The 16,583-nt window shown below is 41.8% G+C and overlaps 2 protein-coding genes across 2 annotated transcripts; both read right to left on the bottom strand.

Annotated features, from left to right (window-relative positions):
- Positions 1-14,916: 14,916 nt before the first annotated feature.
- Positions 14,917-15,437, bottom strand: LOC135429833 (uncharacterized). The gene has a single exon (XM_064684308.1). It carries the CDS (start codon positions 15,337-15,339, stop codon positions 14,974-14,976), a length of 366 nt encoding a protein of 121 aa, XP_064540378.1. The 5' UTR covers positions 15,340-15,437; the 3' UTR covers positions 14,917-14,973.
- LOC135429797 (uncharacterized) lies at positions 15,396-16,206 on the bottom strand. The gene is made up of 4 exons (XM_064684268.1): positions 16,156-16,206; positions 15,947-16,102; positions 15,716-15,880; positions 15,396-15,658 (listed from the first exon to the last, which is right to left on the bottom strand). Exons 1-4 carry the CDS (start codon positions 16,204-16,206, stop codon positions 15,509-15,511), a joined length of 522 nt encoding a protein of 173 aa, XP_064540338.1. The 3' UTR covers positions 15,396-15,508.
- Between the last annotated feature and the right edge of the window lie 377 nt (positions 16,207-16,583).

Genomic DNA, 16,583 nt, shown 5'->3' with positions numbered 1-16,583 from the left:
AAAAACTCCGAAGTTACTCAAGAATTTTCAAAATGTGCAGCTAAAGAAACAAGGGTTTATATGCTCTTCATAGCAGGGTATCTTCTAGTCGATCCCTTTAGACAAGAGCAGCCTTAGTTGTTTTCATTTCGGGCGCTGCGCTAACCAAGTGGGCGCGTTCACCTGATGTTGCATCGCCGAGCGGCAGCAACAGCAGCCGCAGCAGTGGCAGCAACAGTTGCCAGCCGTAGAACAGCTTCTGTGCAACATGGCCAACATTGGCTGAAGAAGCAGTCCTAAGACACAAACTGAAACTGGAAACTGGCACTGGCTTCGGCTTTGGCATTGGCTTTGGCTTTCTTTTCATTCATGCACTTTGGCGTGTTCGGGTTTGGCAACAAGTTGCCAAGCTATATAATTACCGCATCCATGTCGCTGCAAGTTGCTACTTCATAAATTAGCATGCTGCATGCCGCATGCCGCATGCTGCATGCCTCCTCCTCCGTCTGCACTGTGCTCCATTTGCAGCGCTTTGTCATTGCCATGGCCCAGCGCTTGGCATAGAATGCGCCCGCCTTGCTGCAGTTTTCTCGCCAACACATTTTCCATGGAAACTGGGCAGAAAATACCGAAAAAGCACAAATCACAAATCACATTGGCAGCGGCCATTAGGCTTCCGTGCTGCCTAGCGCAGCCCATGGTAGCCCAGCCTGGTAGCCCAGACGAGGCGAGCTGCCGCCTCCGGGCAAATGTACCAAGAGCTGCTCCTTCTGCTCGATCGCCTCGTTTTCCTTGAATTTCGCTGCGGACACAGCTTTCGGCGCAGCAACATGGCAAACGAACGCCCTCGTCCGCGTTCGCCTCCGCGTTCGCGTCCGCGTCCTGCTTGTTAGGGCAGCCCGAAAGCTCGTTTTATTTTTTTTGCCAGCTCCTCCCTCTGCTGGCTCCTCTTCCACTTCGGTTTTTACGCTGTTGTTGGCTGACCCACAAACAATTTGTTTTTGCATTTCGCTAGCGGGCCTTACACAGCGACTGACTATGATAGCTGCCACCCAAAAAAAAAGGAAAAAAATATATGGATTTTTACTCGAGTCACACCTAGTTCTGAATACCCTTGCCAATTATAGAGGGTGAGTATGAGTAGGGAAAAAATATATATATGTCGTATGACTATTCGCAATAGAAGTATGAGTATAATTATGAGTAGTATGAGTACTTTATGAGTAGTATGATTATAACATTAATGCTATGAGCATGACCCGGATTAGTATGAATAAAAGCATGAGTAGAATGAATATTAGCATACAGGCATAAGTAAAATGAATTTAAGTATGGCCAGTCTTAGTATGGGCATGGGGAGAATAAGTCTAAGAATGAGTAGAAGTGAGTAAGTGAAATGACTAACTTGAGTATAGGCATGAGTAGAAAGTGTATATGAATGAGTAGTACGAATATAAGCATAAGTATAAATGTGAAAAATTGCGTAGTATGAGTATTAGCATAGGCGGTATGAGTAGCATGAGTTTGAACATGAGTAAAATAAGTAGAGGAACGAGTAGTATAAACATAAGTATAAGTATCAAATGTAAAAGTATGAGTTTGAGCATGTGAAGAAAAAGTAAATGAATGAGTAGTATGAGTATGAGTATGATCAATAGTAGAATATGTACAAGAATGAGTAATTTGAGCATAAGCATGGATAATATGAGTAAAAGAAAGAGCAGCGGAAGTATGAGCATGAGTAGTATGAGTATGAGAATGAGTAGTATAAGTACGCAAAGTGAACGAGAGTTCTAAGAGCAAAGGTGTGAATAGTTTTAGTCAAAACTGTGGTGCTGCTAGTTCCATCGCTTACCTTCATTAATTTGTATAAAATAAAAAGCAAAATTAGTTTATTGGATGGAATCCCAAGTTCTTGATCTGGTTCCTACGAGGCCCACTCCTCACGCCAAAAGAGGCCATTTTTCCTGCATGGCGCAAACTTGTTAACAAAGCTGTTAGACCCACAGACAAGGGTGTGTGTGTGTGTGTTTGTATGGATGGAAGCTGAAGAGTGAAGACTGAAAAACATGGTATCTGGCCCATACCACGCACTCAACACCATTATCACGATCGGGCCAAGATTTGGAGTGAGGTTCAGTGCGACGAACTGGTTGCTTGGACCACGCTCATTGCGTGACTGTGTTTCAAGGTTTTCTCAGTTTTCGGCGCATATCACTCGGATATACACATATATATGTATATATATATGCTATAGTGTGCGAAATTGTGGATTTCAGGAAATCAATCTTGTTGCCATTAAATCGCATGGCATTCGGTATTTGGCAATTCGTGTTTATTGTTTTACAACTTGAGCAGCCCTCAACTCCTCGATCTGAGTTGCGTTCTAGCCGGCAACAACGCGCTCATCATTAGCCAGGCCAAAACAGACAGTCAGGGGGGGGGAGGGGTGTGGAGGGGCATGAAGCAGCGCTGTAGCGTATTTGTTCGTTCAACATGACCGCAGGCAGGGCTCTGGCCTGGGCTGGGTCTTTGGTCTTCTTCCGTGGCCGGTTAACACCCAGTGCCACAGCCCCCAAAATGAATGAGAGCTGGCCAGAAAGCGGCAGACAGGCGGCTGCCACTGCCGCTGCCACTGATGATGTGGATGTGGATGTGGACGCACAACCTGGCCGCTGGGCATCAACTCGTAAGCGTTTTTGAAGACCTCCAGTGCAGCACGCGATTTATATACGACACCCGATGCTCCACGCAAAGGAAATGGCGCAGAGACGCAGACAGACAGACAGCAGCAGCAGCAGCACGAGTCGCTCGGGGTGTTTCCTTACGGTTCTATAAATCTTCAACTGAAAAAAATAAAGAAAAAACCAAATGAACTTTATTTTTATTAATGATTTCACTTGAATTTGTCTGAAGTTTTGAGTTCTGTTCTTATGGCAAATGGCGACCGACTTTTGGCCAAGGTTCTATGTATCAAGAAAAATGTACATTTAATTGGATTAATTGGATTGGACTGCAAACAAGTCCAAAACAACTCATTTAGCGCAACACGTGCAACATTTTGGAAATGCTAATAAAAGATAGATTTATCATCTGCAGGCGCTACCATAATGATCTAAGCAAATACTCAAGAGCTCAAGATGGGCCTAGAAAAAAAAGAAAAGAGTAGAAGAGGAACAAAAAAAGCAAAAAACTGCTGCATCATTGAGCCCCTGATGAGGGTACGAGTGCAGCAAGGAGAGAGCTTGGAGCTGCAGCTAACATGGCCAGAGACAAGCCAAACACTTGCGTGTGTCATTGCGCTGACGCTCAAGTGGTCGACGGCACCAACTCCAACTCCAACTCCAACGCCAGCTCCGACTCCAACTCCGACTCCAATCCGTAAACAGCAGGCAGCACCTGTAGCAGCTGCTGTTATGGTAGCCCCAGCTATGCTTGGGTCTATGGAGCCTGCAGACTGAAATGAAAATTAAGTCATCAAGCCCAGCCAGCCAGCCAGCCAGTCAGGCAGTCAGCCAGCCAGCTAGTGTCTCTCCATGTTGAAGTAGGTGCTGTAAGTCCCAAAATCTATACAGATACAAGCAGTAAGAAAGTACACTCAAAGAAAAAGCTGCCCAGCAAAGAGACCGCAAAAAATGCAAATAAATATTTGGATAATTTGTACAGTAATTTTTGCACGAATGAAAGCTTTAAAATTTTTATTTTAATTTTAATTTTATTTAAGGTAACTAGAAATCTATACAGATACAAGCAGTATAAAAATACACTCAAAGAAAAAGCTGCCTAGCAAAGAGAGCGCAAAAAATTTAAGTAAATATTTGTAAAAAATTTTAGTCAGTTTTGCCCGAATGAAAGCCTTAAAAACTAGCTATATATTTTTAATATAAATAATTATTTTTTGATCAAAAGTAACTAGTATTTTTTGTGAGTGTAGCTTGTAGCTTAATGCAGACACTTCTTGATGAGATTTGAGCTCATCAGCATTTCGTGTCTGCTTGCGCGAACGCGAGTCAAGTGTCTGGCGACTGTGTCTCCCAATCGCAATCCCAATCCCAGACCCCGAATCCGAGTCTCAGTTCCAATTCCCGTCTCGGGCGTCTGATGATGAATGGGCCAAGTTGACACATGAGGGTTTTAATCGTTATGGAAAACCTACGCATGCGATTCGAGCATTAAACTGAAAACAAAACAAACGGATTTTCGTTTTATAGAAGAGCAAATACTAGAGCCATATATATATATATATGTGTGTGTTTTTTTTGGGCGTCTCCCACGCTGCCATGTTATCCTGCGGCATTTGCTTTTCATTTGCCCGCCGCCGCATACTTGACTTTGCAGCACGTCACGTCGTGTGTGGAGCGCCTCATCAAAAGGATAAAACGGCTTTCAACAAGTTTCGCTGCCTTTTGTTAGAGACGAAATCCAACGAAAACCCGAACAAAGCCTTTTTGTGAGGCTAAAATCAAAGCGGCAAAAAAGGAAAAGCTGAGCCTCTCGCTCTCTCTCGCTCTGCGCACAAGCAGCGGCAAATGTCAGTCAGAGCGGCATTGATTATGATCATCAAATTATTGAGCGCCTATGAGCAAGGCTTGAACTGGGATTGGGATACGGATTGGGATTCGGGCACAAAACGCCCCCTTCCGCAACAAATGCGGGCCAGGCTGAGGAGTTGCGGGCGCAGACTGTTGGCAGCAACTGTTGCTGCTGCTGCGGCTGCGGCTGATGAAGACAAGTAACAAGAAAACTGCTGACACAATCGCAGCAATTAAATCGTATGACGCGGCGGCAATGCCAATGCAATCGAAGTCAATCGAAGGCGGCCAACAACAACAACAGCAGGGCCAAGAGACGGCGTCCCAGTCGGAGTCGGAGACGGAGTTGTTGCTCTCGAGGAGCGGATCTCGACAGCGATAAACGATTTTATGTTGCGTCTTTACAACTTTAACAGGTGAGAAAATGGGTTCAACATGTGCCCAGACAACCTCTGTGCGTGTGTGTGTGTGTGCACACCCATTTTCAGTTTCATTCATGAGTCGAGTCCTGACATCGTCTAATTCAATTGTCCAGCTTGTTGGCGTGCTCTTTGGCTCTTTGGCTCTTTGGCGCTATGACTGGCCACAAAATGGGATAAATACGAGCCGAGGGGCCAGGGCCAGGGGCCAGGGGAAGGGGGCAAGGTTCAAGCCATGATTGTGGCTTGATCGCATCGCATCGCGTTCCGCGTTTCATTCGCTCCAATGGACCATTTATTTGAAACAACACAGCAGATCTGCACGGCCGATGGGGAGCTGCCTTTCAAGTTCCCGTAGATGTAATTTCACCAATCAATTGAACTGAACTTCCGTTTCGATTGCGTGTCAGCGATAACAACATTTTTCGATTTCGCTTTATTTTTGTTTTTTCGGGCGCTTTTTTTTTTGTCCGAGGTCGCGCTTTGTTTTTTTATACATACAAAATAATAATAATAAATAATAATTGCTTAATCTTACGCTCTTGTGTGTCTGCTCCAGTTAGTTGAGAACTTGGCAGTCCGAAAATCAAATAAAAATATCTATACTTAAAAAAAATAAAATCAAATTTCTACTTTTTCCAATATTTTCTAAGCCCAGCTAGAAATGCTCTTTCAAGACTTAAAGTCTCAACCTAATTCCTATTTTGACAAAGGCTTGTCTTCTAGATAAGTTATTAAAAAATAAATGTAATTTTTAATATTTGTCAAAATTAATCATAAACAAAGAAGAGTGCTCTAGTCTGGATTGCCCGATTAGGCGATACCCTAAACCTTCGACCCCTTCCTACACCAAAAGCAGCTCTCACTATGCTTTCATTTTTTTTAGCACTAATAAATAAATAAATTAATTAAAGACGCTTAATTTTTAAAAACTATTCTAGCAGCTATATGACAAATTTTGTGATTGTAGCCCTTAAAACCTAAGGGAACGAGACCGATTTTTATCGATTACTTGAAAACGAGGCAAGTTATCGATTATGGGAAACGAACGCGTACTTGGATATTTAAAAATCCTGCTCAAAAGCTACAAAAATCTCTCCAGCTCTTATTAGTTCTGAGATTGACGCGTTCACACATACAGACGGACGCACAGACAAACGGACGGACGGAGAGACAGACGGCCAGATAGACAGACAGGCAAATAGACAGACAGACAGACGGACGGACGGATAGACAGACATGACTAGATCGACTTGGCTATTGCTGCTGATCAAGAATATATCTATACTTTATGGAGTCGGAGATAATTCCTTCTGCCTGTTACATACATATGCACAAGATCACTATACCCTTTTAAACCTTTTTTAAGGGGTTCAGGGTATATAATATATCTATTTAAGTCGCCAGAGTAGCGCAGAGTCACATTGAGCACGAAGCTCCGGGATCAATCTACTGTGAAGGACTTCCCCAAGCTGTCACCATACAAACATAAGTTCCTTTATTTGTTTATCCAACCTATTTGTTTATCATAAAGCTAAATTTATAATTTTTGATTATTTTCAACAAATGCGTAGATGTAGCATTTAATTAGGGCCAGTCTGGCGCGGATCCGTGGGCTATTTGGGCTGGGGATGGGGTTTGTTGCCTGCCGGCAAAGTTTCCACGCTTGGCAAGGCTGGCGGCAAATTGCCGCCAATTTATTAATTCAAAAAGACAAAAAATGGCCAGCAGCAGCAAAAAAAAAAAAAACAAAAATAATAATAAAATTCAAATGGAAAATGGAAAAATAGACAAAACGCAAATCCTATTTGTCAATTTATTTGCGCAAGTATGCGTGCAACGAGCAACAACAGCAACAACAACAACAACAAAAGCAACAACAGTAAAAAAATGTCAATTGCTTAAGCAAATTGCGCATAATTGACTTTTTTTCCCCCAATTGCTCAACGGGCATTGTTCGGCGCCCACACGGAGGCCAGAGCCAAAGTCGCAGCCCGCTTAGATCCAGCAGCAGCCCCTGCCCCTGCCCCTAACCCTGCCCCTGCCCCCTAACTCTGCCCCTACTCCCACTCCAACTCCTAGTTGTTGCCTCCGCTGCCGCCGTCACGCCCTGCGTATAAAACTGTCCGCGCCAATGATTTAATTTCCCAAATATTGTTGGGTGAGGGGAGCATAAATCTTCGGCGGCAGCAGCAGCAGCGAGAGTGTCAACAGCGCGTTGTAGGTGGGCTCAAAAGAAAGTTACCGCCGCCGCCGCCGCCGCCATGTTGGCGCAGCATGTGGCATTTGGTTAGGACACAATTGTGGCCACAAAATGTTCGGACAATTTTTATGGTTTGTTTTTGCTGCAGCTCATTAGCTAGGCCAGCGCAAAAGAATTGATAAAGGACAAAGGGCAAAGGGCACACCGACGGCTTGTCGGGATTTGTGGCTCGCCCTCGATGTGTTGCAACAGAATGTGTCGCATTGTCTAACAATTATGGCCCTTTTGTTGCTCAATCTGCCGCAACACTTGTGCGCATTGTCCTTCTCGCCTGTTGGCCTGTTTCATAATTTCCGCCTAAAAGGATTTCACAGTTTCCACGCATTTCTCTCCCTCTCTCTCTCTGAGTGTCTGTGTGAGTCTAGGCGTGTGTGTGTGCGTGTGTGTGTGTGTGTGTGTGTTGTCCATAGTTAATCCCATTGGCATTATAATGAGCCGCTTTTGTGTGTGGCTCTAAGCACTTATGTCATAGCCACCACAGCCACCAAGTGCGGTCCAAGTTCTCTGACCAAACACGCAAAACCAAAGCTACACAGTGAGAAAAACAAACAAACCAATTTGCATTGCATTTATTTGTTTAAATTCTAGAAAAAACGAGACAAAAGTTCTTAAATTAAGTATATATCGTATTTTATTTATTTTTTTTCCATAATGCTTCATACACTGAGCGAAAAGCGGCATGCAAAATGTAAGTTTACTTTATTAAGCTGTGCTTGATTCTTAAATTAAGTATAATTCGTACTTCTTTTTAGCCGTACAAAATTTAAGTTTTAAGGTTTCTTATGTTTTCTTTTTAAAATTATTAAATATTCATAAATTTAATTTGTTTAATTTCCTTATTAAACATTCGTGCTAGAAAAATGTCAAGAAAAAGTCACACTTAAAATAAACTTAAAATATTGCACAAGGAAATTTTCTAGCATTAAATACCTTATTTAGGTCCTGTATTTAAGAAGTATTCTAAATAAAGTCTAAAAATAAGATCTTTCGTGTGAGTTTAAGAAACTTTCGATCTTAAAATAAGATATTTCGTCTTAGTTTAAGAAACTTTCGATTGGTTTAATACAAATAGAAAGATTTCCACTTAGTTCACGTTTTAGACAAACATTTAAGGACTTCAATTAAGTTCACGTTTAATTAAAGACTATAACTAACTACAAGCAATTAAAGACTTTAACTAAAATCACGCTTAATACAAACAATTACATACTTAAAATAAGCCTTAAATTGTTCCCATTAAAACATTTCTAAGCTCGGCTACTTGTTGGGATTATACAACTGCTTGATGTAAGAATTTCTTTCATATTTTTAAGTTAAGCTAAAAAATTATTTAAAAATTGCTAACCTGCCATTTTGTACTTGATTAAAGTCATATTCTTGGCACTTGCTCTCGCTGAGTGTAGCGCGAGCGGGGAAATGTCGCCATGTTGGCGACTTTGAAACGGAAGCGTTATCCAAAATATGCTCGAATGGAAATAGAAATATTCGTGTAGTCAAAGCAAAGACATGGCGTGTTGCGTGGCGGCAAAAGTGGCCCCTATCATTATAGCTGTCGTCTTGGCTGAAATGTTAGGTTTTTTTTTTCGACTTTCTGGTTTCTTTTACGAATTGGTCAGCAGCGACAGCGGATGCGCTTCCAGGGGCTAGGCCAGCAGCTCGGTCAGCTCTCAGTGATTTCTAGGCCCAAAAATAATGTTGCATGTTGTATTTTTGTTCACTTCTTTGTTTCATATTTTTTCATTTTTTGAGAGGGTAACCCCAAGAGCTAACCAAAACCAAAAAAATTGATTTACGACTTCCGTTGGTAATGAAAATTCACTTCAAGCATTTCTTTGAGCTACTTCATTTTGTTGCGTCGCCGATTGGCAGCCCATTTGGCAGCCAGTGTTTGGTTTTATAGACTCATTTAAGGCGATTATTTAGCAATTTTTTTTCCATTGTTGTTGTATATACAAAATTTATTATGTCTATGCGAGCGGAGGGTGGTGCGGGTGCAGTTTTGCTGGCAAGGCGCGGAGGCAGCTTCTCAGCATCTCCCAGCTCCAGTTAGTGGCGAAATTTATGAGGCAGGCAAGTGAATCATTTAAGTTAATGACTTTCAAACGTGTTTCCACACAGCGAATGGCTGTTGATGCCTTTTTGATGCCTGATTGACTTGGCCGGCAGAATCTGGCGAGTCCAAGTCGGGCAGCTGGCAGCCAACACAAGTAGCGCGGTGATTGATAATCCGTTGATTGAATTATGAGCGCAACTCTAATTTGGCCAGCATGTGTGTGTGTGCGCAGGTGTGTTTGTGTGTGTATGTGTGAGTGTGTGTGCCTAGACCTAGGCAACAGCAGCCTGTTTGTCCGTCTAAATGCAGACGCAGGCAGATCGGCCCCTTTGGCGCTTTTGGCGGCAAATCAAACCCAGACCTAAGCAAGTCCAAGAAATTGGCAAATTGGCTTTTGGCAGGCGGCACAACTTGAATAAAAAAATTTAAGAATAATAATAAACGAAACAAAATCAAAACGTTAAAACGTTGCCCTCCAAAAGAGTTGTTGTCGCTGTTGTTATGCTCTAGCTGCGGGCATAACGCCTTTATTATTGCATATGAAGTGTATTTCAATCAGGCAACTGCTTGATGAAGTTTCGGGTTCGAGTTCCTGTCTAGTGCAAGTTTTGTATAGAGTGAGAAACCAAAAGCTGGGAAATAGTTAAGCTGACAAATAGTCGGTCAATCTGTCAGTCAGACCGTCAATCAGTCAGTCAGTTATTCAGTCAGTTAGTCAATCAGTCAATCAGTTAAACAATTAGTAAGTCAGTCAGTCCATCAATCAGTCAGTGATTCAGTCAGTTCTTCAGTCAGTCAGTCAATCAGTCAGTCGGTTAATCCGTCAGTCCGATCAGTCAATCAGTCAATCAGTCAGTCAGTCAATCTGTCGATCAATCAGTCAATTAATGAGTCAATAGGTCAATAATTCAGTCAGTCAGTCAGTCAATTGAGTTAATCAATTAGTTAGTCAATCAGTAGGTCAGTTATTCAATAAGTCAGTCAGCCAGTTAATCAGTCAGTCCATCAGTCAGTCAGTAATTCAGTCAGTTCATCCGTCAGTCAGTTAGTCAATTAGTAAGTCAGTCAGTCCATCAGTCAGTCAGTAATTCAGTCAGTTCATCCGTCAGTCAGTCAGTAATTCAGTCAGTTAGTTAATCCGTCGATCCATCAGTCAATCAATGAGTCAATAGGTCAATACTTTAGTCAGTCAGTCAATGATTCAGTCAATCAGACATGTAATTCAGTCAGTTATTCAATCAGTCTGTCAATCAGTCAGTCAACCAATCAGTCAGTCAGTCAGTCAATCAATCAGTCAGAATATCTATATAGCTTTCAAAGAAGCGATCGCTCTATGATTGAATTATGGTTTTCTTTTTCAGAATATTTCTACTGGAAAGAGTATTCAATTATTCGCCAAATTTTTTTGCAATTCTTTTGACTGATGAGGGGCTTCAGGTCTGAGGCGGCGTCCTCGTCTGCGTCTGCGTCTGTCTATGCGTGCCAAAATGCCGATGGCGTTTTAATTTGAAGTCACATTTGGCAACAGACTCGAGCTGCTTTTTTTATACAACATTTATGAGCTGCCGCATTTTATTTATTTATTTTTATAATCAAGACTTGCCTTGCAGTTTTTTTTTTACATTTTATATTTTATTAGTTTATTTGGCTTTTCCTGGCAGCAGAAACAGGCGAAGCCTCAAAACTGGGCAAAAGGACTGCGATTCGGCGGACACTTGTTGCTGGCTGGCGGGCTACCTGCGACAAGTTAAGCAAAACTGGATTAAGTCCCTTTACCTTTACCTTTACGTTTGCTTGCAAATATATTTTCTTTTTGCCTTCGGCTGGCCTGAGCCCTAATCCGCCTTCATGTAATTGCGCGCAGACATGGCGCCAGTCGGCATTGTCATTGGCATTGTGCTGCCGGCTAATAGGATCAGCAATGCGCTCTGTCTGAGCCTGGCGTGAAATCCGCAAATGTTGTTTACCTTTTGGCCAAAAAGGGGTTTGCACTCAGCCCGAAAATATATACCCTCTGACCCGGGCAGGCGTCAAGTGCAGTTGCCCTCTCTCTCTCCTTTGTTTTTACAGTGCCCGCTCGAGCGACACCCACGGCTCGAACTTTATTTTGCTTATACCCTATAACGCTTCTTGTTTTTATTTATTTTTTTTTTGTTTTTTTTGGCTCGATTGTGGCTGCTGCGGCTGCTGCTTCTTTTTGTTCTTGGCCGTGAGTCAACAAAAAAGTTCGCATCGATGGGAAAATTGTGCAAACAATAAACCGCAGAAACAGGCACATCGAAAGCTCTCAAGCCAAATCAAGATATAGCCGACAAAGCACTCACACACACACACACACACACAGCTATATCTACATCTTTATATATGTGTATTTGTGTGTGTGTATCCTATAGCCATTATTATATTTCACTCGATAGCAATTATTGCTACCGTTTAATTGTGCACATTGCGATTTTGTGGGACGCCGACGTTGATTTTTCACACGCGTTCGACTGCCTCGGCTACCCCCTCTCTTCCCCCCCCCCCTTCCACGCACTAACCCTCTGCGAGCAGCAGCAACGCCTCCGCCTAACCAATATGCCACACATTGTGCGTCCAGAAGCGCGTCCAGCGCGACTTCTCTGTGAATGCAGCCACGTGGCTAATGATCCGCGTATATTCCACGCAACCAGCCCCAGCCCCATTCCCAGCCCCAGCCCCAGCCCCATTCCCAGTCCAGTCTCTTGGCCCAGTTCTTAATTTGCCACATCGCCTCCGTTCCTTGGGCCATTAAAGTTTTATGATCCCGGACGAAAGTTGGTCTTGCCATGGCCACAAAACTATTTGGCCAGCACTTTGTGTAATTTCCACACTTGTTCGCATATTTCGACTGAAAGTTTTTACAATAATTTGCATAGTGAACTTTTTTTCGATTGACCTAAGCCTATGAAACCAGGTAATACTCGCACTTGCCGAGCTCTATAATCAACGACAGCAGCTGCTTTGGTCTACACATACATAAAGGGGAATGCTCCGTAAAAAAGGGGATTCCTCCATATATGCATAGTTTTCTGCAGTCTCTGCCTCAGCTGATAAAAGTATTTATTACTCGTTTACTTAATATATAATGAGATCAATCGGTTTAAGCTCAGTCAGACATCTATGATAATGATTTTCCCACCTTTTATATAACGATTTCCTAAATCAGATATCAGTTAATTAAGTTAAACGTTTTGTTTTGCCTCAGTCTAAACATCTATACAACAACAACAATTGAAGTAGTGGGAGGAGATTTTAATTGTTGCATAAAATAGATAATACTTGGCGCGGGCAAGGCCGGGTAATGCCCGCTAAATGCATTGCTTGCATGTTTATATATTTGCTTGTACGAAACAGAGACAAAATTTACTTTCCGCTGCGCCTAAAATTAAAAAAAAATGGTATCTTTAAATGTTGCCTTTCTATGCGATTCTCATAAACTCATATTAAACCATGCAGCTTTTCATGCTTTGATTATAAGTGTTATATCAAAAACAAATTTTCTTAAGTTAAAAAAGTATGTCTCCCCCCACTAATAGATTAGCTGATTTGCCTAGGTGCATATTTACATTACTATTAATTTGTAGATAAGAATATTGTGTTAATGCAAATCAGAGCTGGGCACGGGTTGTCTGCTAGGCCTATATAAAAACTGTATTCATTAACAAATGTCGAGTCATCTTGAGTGCTGCAGAAAAAAAGTGCAACCAACTCGCGGTCGCAGTTAATTACCTGTGCGAACTTTTCAACTAGACGTGACTGAAAAAAAAAAGGAAGAAGAGAAAAAGTGAGCCGAGCCCCGCAGCGTTACAGTAAACACTCGCTGTAAGTTGACTTTTAACCGGTTACTAACTGACATTTTCACCTTGTTAATTATGCGCACGGTCATGCAAAATCGCGCGCGATTTCGAGTGGCCAAACGAAGTGTCGTCTCAAAGTTGCATTGTCAGCGATGTCGAGCGATGGACGGGCACGATGATCTCTTAATTACATGGCTCCATGGAAAACTGCCAACTGGCAACTGGAGCTGCGGCAACAGCAGAGGCTGTGACTTCATAGACAACTGCTGAATCTAGTCTGGAGCTTAGGCAAAAACCAGAGAGAGAACATTTATATACGTTATGTGGAAGATCTAATACCCTTTCAGACTGTTTCAGGTCTACGGAAGTAGAGGCTGTGACTTAGGAACTTAGGCAAAAACAAGAGAGAACAAAATGTCTATTCTCTACGCCGAAGATTCAATACCCTTTCAGACATATAGCAAATAATGCTGTAAGTAACTTAACTTGCCAAGCAGCCAAAAACTTAACGATCGATCTTTCCTATGGCAGCTATACGTTCTAGTTATACCATTCGACCTACTCCAACATATGGTCCGCATTTGCCCGCATAGCTGAGAGACTCAGCTGAGCTCAGCTCGTTGATCTAATCATGTCGCATACATTGCTAATGGGATCAACGATGCCTACATTACAAAATTATAATACCCTCTGCTCCCTACCCAATAATGATGGACAGCTGAATATGGTCGGGCGTTGCCAATAGCTAAACCACTTGACCAAATATTGCTGACCTGAGCCCCGGCGACAGGTGTAGCCATGTGCTGTGTGTGGATTCAGGTGTCGTAGGTGTAATTTTAGGCGTTGACCTAGCGCAGCAGCACAACACACAACAAATTCAAAATGGCTGAATTTTGCGCGCCCTGAGCTGACCGCTGGCGCCATCTGTTGTGCAGCCCGCCAAGCTAAACGTTTACTGATTTTGCCGCCAGGGCAAAAACTGCAAGTGGAAATGCACCACTTGTTCATTTAAAAAAGTACTAAAAAAAGTTAATTTCTATGGGAACTTAATGGTAAATTGCCCGGGGTATACCCGCTAATATCCTATATTGACATAGGTACGTCAAAATTTCCCACCCCCATAACTCGGTCAAAACTTAACCGATTTTCATAAGGTTTGGCTATTTGTGCATGGTTTGGCCTCTAGATCAATTGTGCATCTAAATCGGGCAACCGTATTTTTGGTCGAAATTCATGTACAAAAGGTGCCCTCAAATATCCCATGTAGGCATAGGTCAATATTTCCCACTCCCATAACTCGGTCAAAACTTAACCGATTTTCATAAGGTTTGGCTATTTGTGCATGGTTTGGCCTCTAGATCAATTGTGCATCTAAATCGGGCAACCGTATTTTTGGTCGAAATTCATGTACAAAAGGTGCCCTCAAATATCCCATGTAGGCATAGGTCAATATTTCCCACCCCCATAACTCGGTCAAAACTCAACCGATTTTCATAAGGTTTGGCTTTTTGTGCATTATTTGGCCTCTAGATCAATTTGGCTTCTAAATCTGGCAACACTTTTCTGAGTCAAAATTCATATACAAATGGTTCCCTCAAATATCCCATATAGACATAGGTCGAAATTTCCCACTCGCATAACTCGGTCAAAACTCAACCGATTTTCATAAAGTTGGTCCTTATCATTTGGCATCTAAATCTGGCAACACTTTTCTGGGCCAAAATTCATGTGAAAATCGTACCGTCAAATATCCCATATATAGGTCAATATTTCCCACTCCCATTACTCGGTCAAAACTCGACCGACTTGCACGATTTTTGGCTCTTTGTTCATGTCTTGGGCTCTAGATCAATTTGTCAGGAAGTGCGTTTTATTGAATGAAAAGTGTTATATATATTCCAAGTCGTGTTTAGCAATAGTGCATTCGTGTGGGCTTAAAGCGCCCATATTCAGCGTTCGTGGTGGGCGGCACCTTGGGCTCGCTGTTAACATCGCGACTGTCCTCTTCTTGCTTTTCCAGAATCTTCACCGCATCGGCATGGGAGTAGCAATGCTTCTTGTTCAATCGCTGGCGCTGCGCGTACTTCAGGAATGCCTCCTCGCCGTATATGTGATGGCTCTCGCAGTAGATCTGGCCGACGCGATTGAACTCGATGTTCTGCCTGCCTGGATACCAGCTGAAACACTTTAGCCAACGATCTCTCGAGCTGTTATCCTTGTTGGCCACCAGACGATGGTATTTCAACTGATCTGTGGTTATCACTTCGAGCGGCATTGTGGAATATGTTTATTTATTTTTTCTTACTGTTATTTTCTGATTTACGTTTTTAATTGTCTGTGTAACATAAACAACTTTTTTAAACTGACAATTTTGAGAGTTGTTTTTGGCAATTTACAAACAGGTTTACATATTGAGGAATTGACAATTCAACATTTACACAATTTTACGATTTGGTTAGGTACACAATGACCTCGGATCGAGGAATATGGGATATATAATAGGTTAGATTCAATATATAGCGGCCATTAGGAAATATATTCCCTACCATATTGTTCACATGCTGAACTGGCAGTTTTTCCAATATAACATCGTGCTGAAAACGAAAGAGTTTTTGGTTGAGTTTTTTAAAAATATCAAGAAAAATACGCACATTTAAGGGACAGGTGTGATTAATATTTGTATAATCTGCAAATGCGTTGAATATAATGTTGGCAAGTTGATTGCCGCGATCTTTCATAAATTTGCAGACATCTATCGTGGCATTAAATCGTTCAAAGATGTTCCTGCTGTCACGCTTTATAACCTTGTATGTCATCTATTAACAGATAGAACATTGGATTAAGCTATTAAACCGTTCAAAATGTGATTTAAAATAAATTACCCAAGCATTCGTAATGGGCAACTGAGAGAAATGACATTTGATCGACAAATATTTGTAGGTTCGATTTATGGATTTGAGAAAGCAATATTCGAAATTGAGAAAATCTGGGCTCTTAGTCGAGCACTTTACATTGTTGAACTCAACATGGGCAGTTATCTGGAAAATAATGCTAAAATTTAACAAAATATATTAACTATATTTGGACTTACGCCAATTATGCCTATTATTGTGAATATTAAACTCAGACGCATTAAACTCATTACGGGGCCTTTAAATAAACGTCTGTTTCGCTTAAACGATCGATCTGTACTGGATGTGTATGAAAAATGACTCTATATGCTCCATTGCAGTTGTTGATTATATGTGGAATTAATAGAGATATCAATCTGAGCAATTCGACATAAATTCAAATATGATGAAATTTCGTTAAGTCCGTTACAAAACGTTACAAAACGGTTACTTATACCGTAAACACAGACTTATTTCGTTAAGTTGGTTTAGTAAAATGATCTTATAATAGTGACAAGGCTGTTCGTTAAGTGAAGTGCTGTTTCGTTAAGCTTTGTATTATTTGACCAACACCGTTGCGCAACAGCTCCGCTGCCAGAACGTTCAGCACTTGCAATCGTCGTTGAAA

The sequence above is a fragment of the Drosophila montana genome, unplaced genomic scaffold (genome assembly GCF_035044405.1).
Source record: "Drosophila montana isolate Dmon_TW-CO22-7 unplaced genomic scaffold, ASM3504440v1 contig_2716_1, whole genome shotgun sequence".
NCBI classification, from domain to species: Eukaryota; Metazoa; Arthropoda; class Insecta; order Diptera; family Drosophilidae; genus Drosophila; species Drosophila montana.
The sequence above is the reverse complement of the archived record's forward strand: the minus strand, read 5'-3'. Positions and strand labels throughout refer to the sequence as shown.

Excerpts from the sequence above, each read along its gene's own strand:
- LOC135429833 (XM_064684308.1), bottom strand. The coding sequence starts at position 15,339 with ATGCCGCTCGAAGTGATAACCACAGATCAGTTGAAATACCATCGTCTG.
- LOC135429797 (XM_064684268.1), bottom strand. The coding sequence starts at position 16,206 with ATGAGTTTAATGCGTCTGAGTTTAATATTCACAATAATAGGCATAATT. Across the intron at positions 16,103-16,155 it reads CAATAATAGGCATAATTGGC|ATAACTGCCCATGTTGAGTT; the intron begins GTAAGTCCAAAT and ends ATTATTTTCCAG. Across the intron at positions 15,659-15,715 it reads ATCACACCTGTCCCTTAAAT|CACGATGTTATATTGGAAAA; the intron begins GTGCGTATTTTT and ends TTTCGTTTTCAG.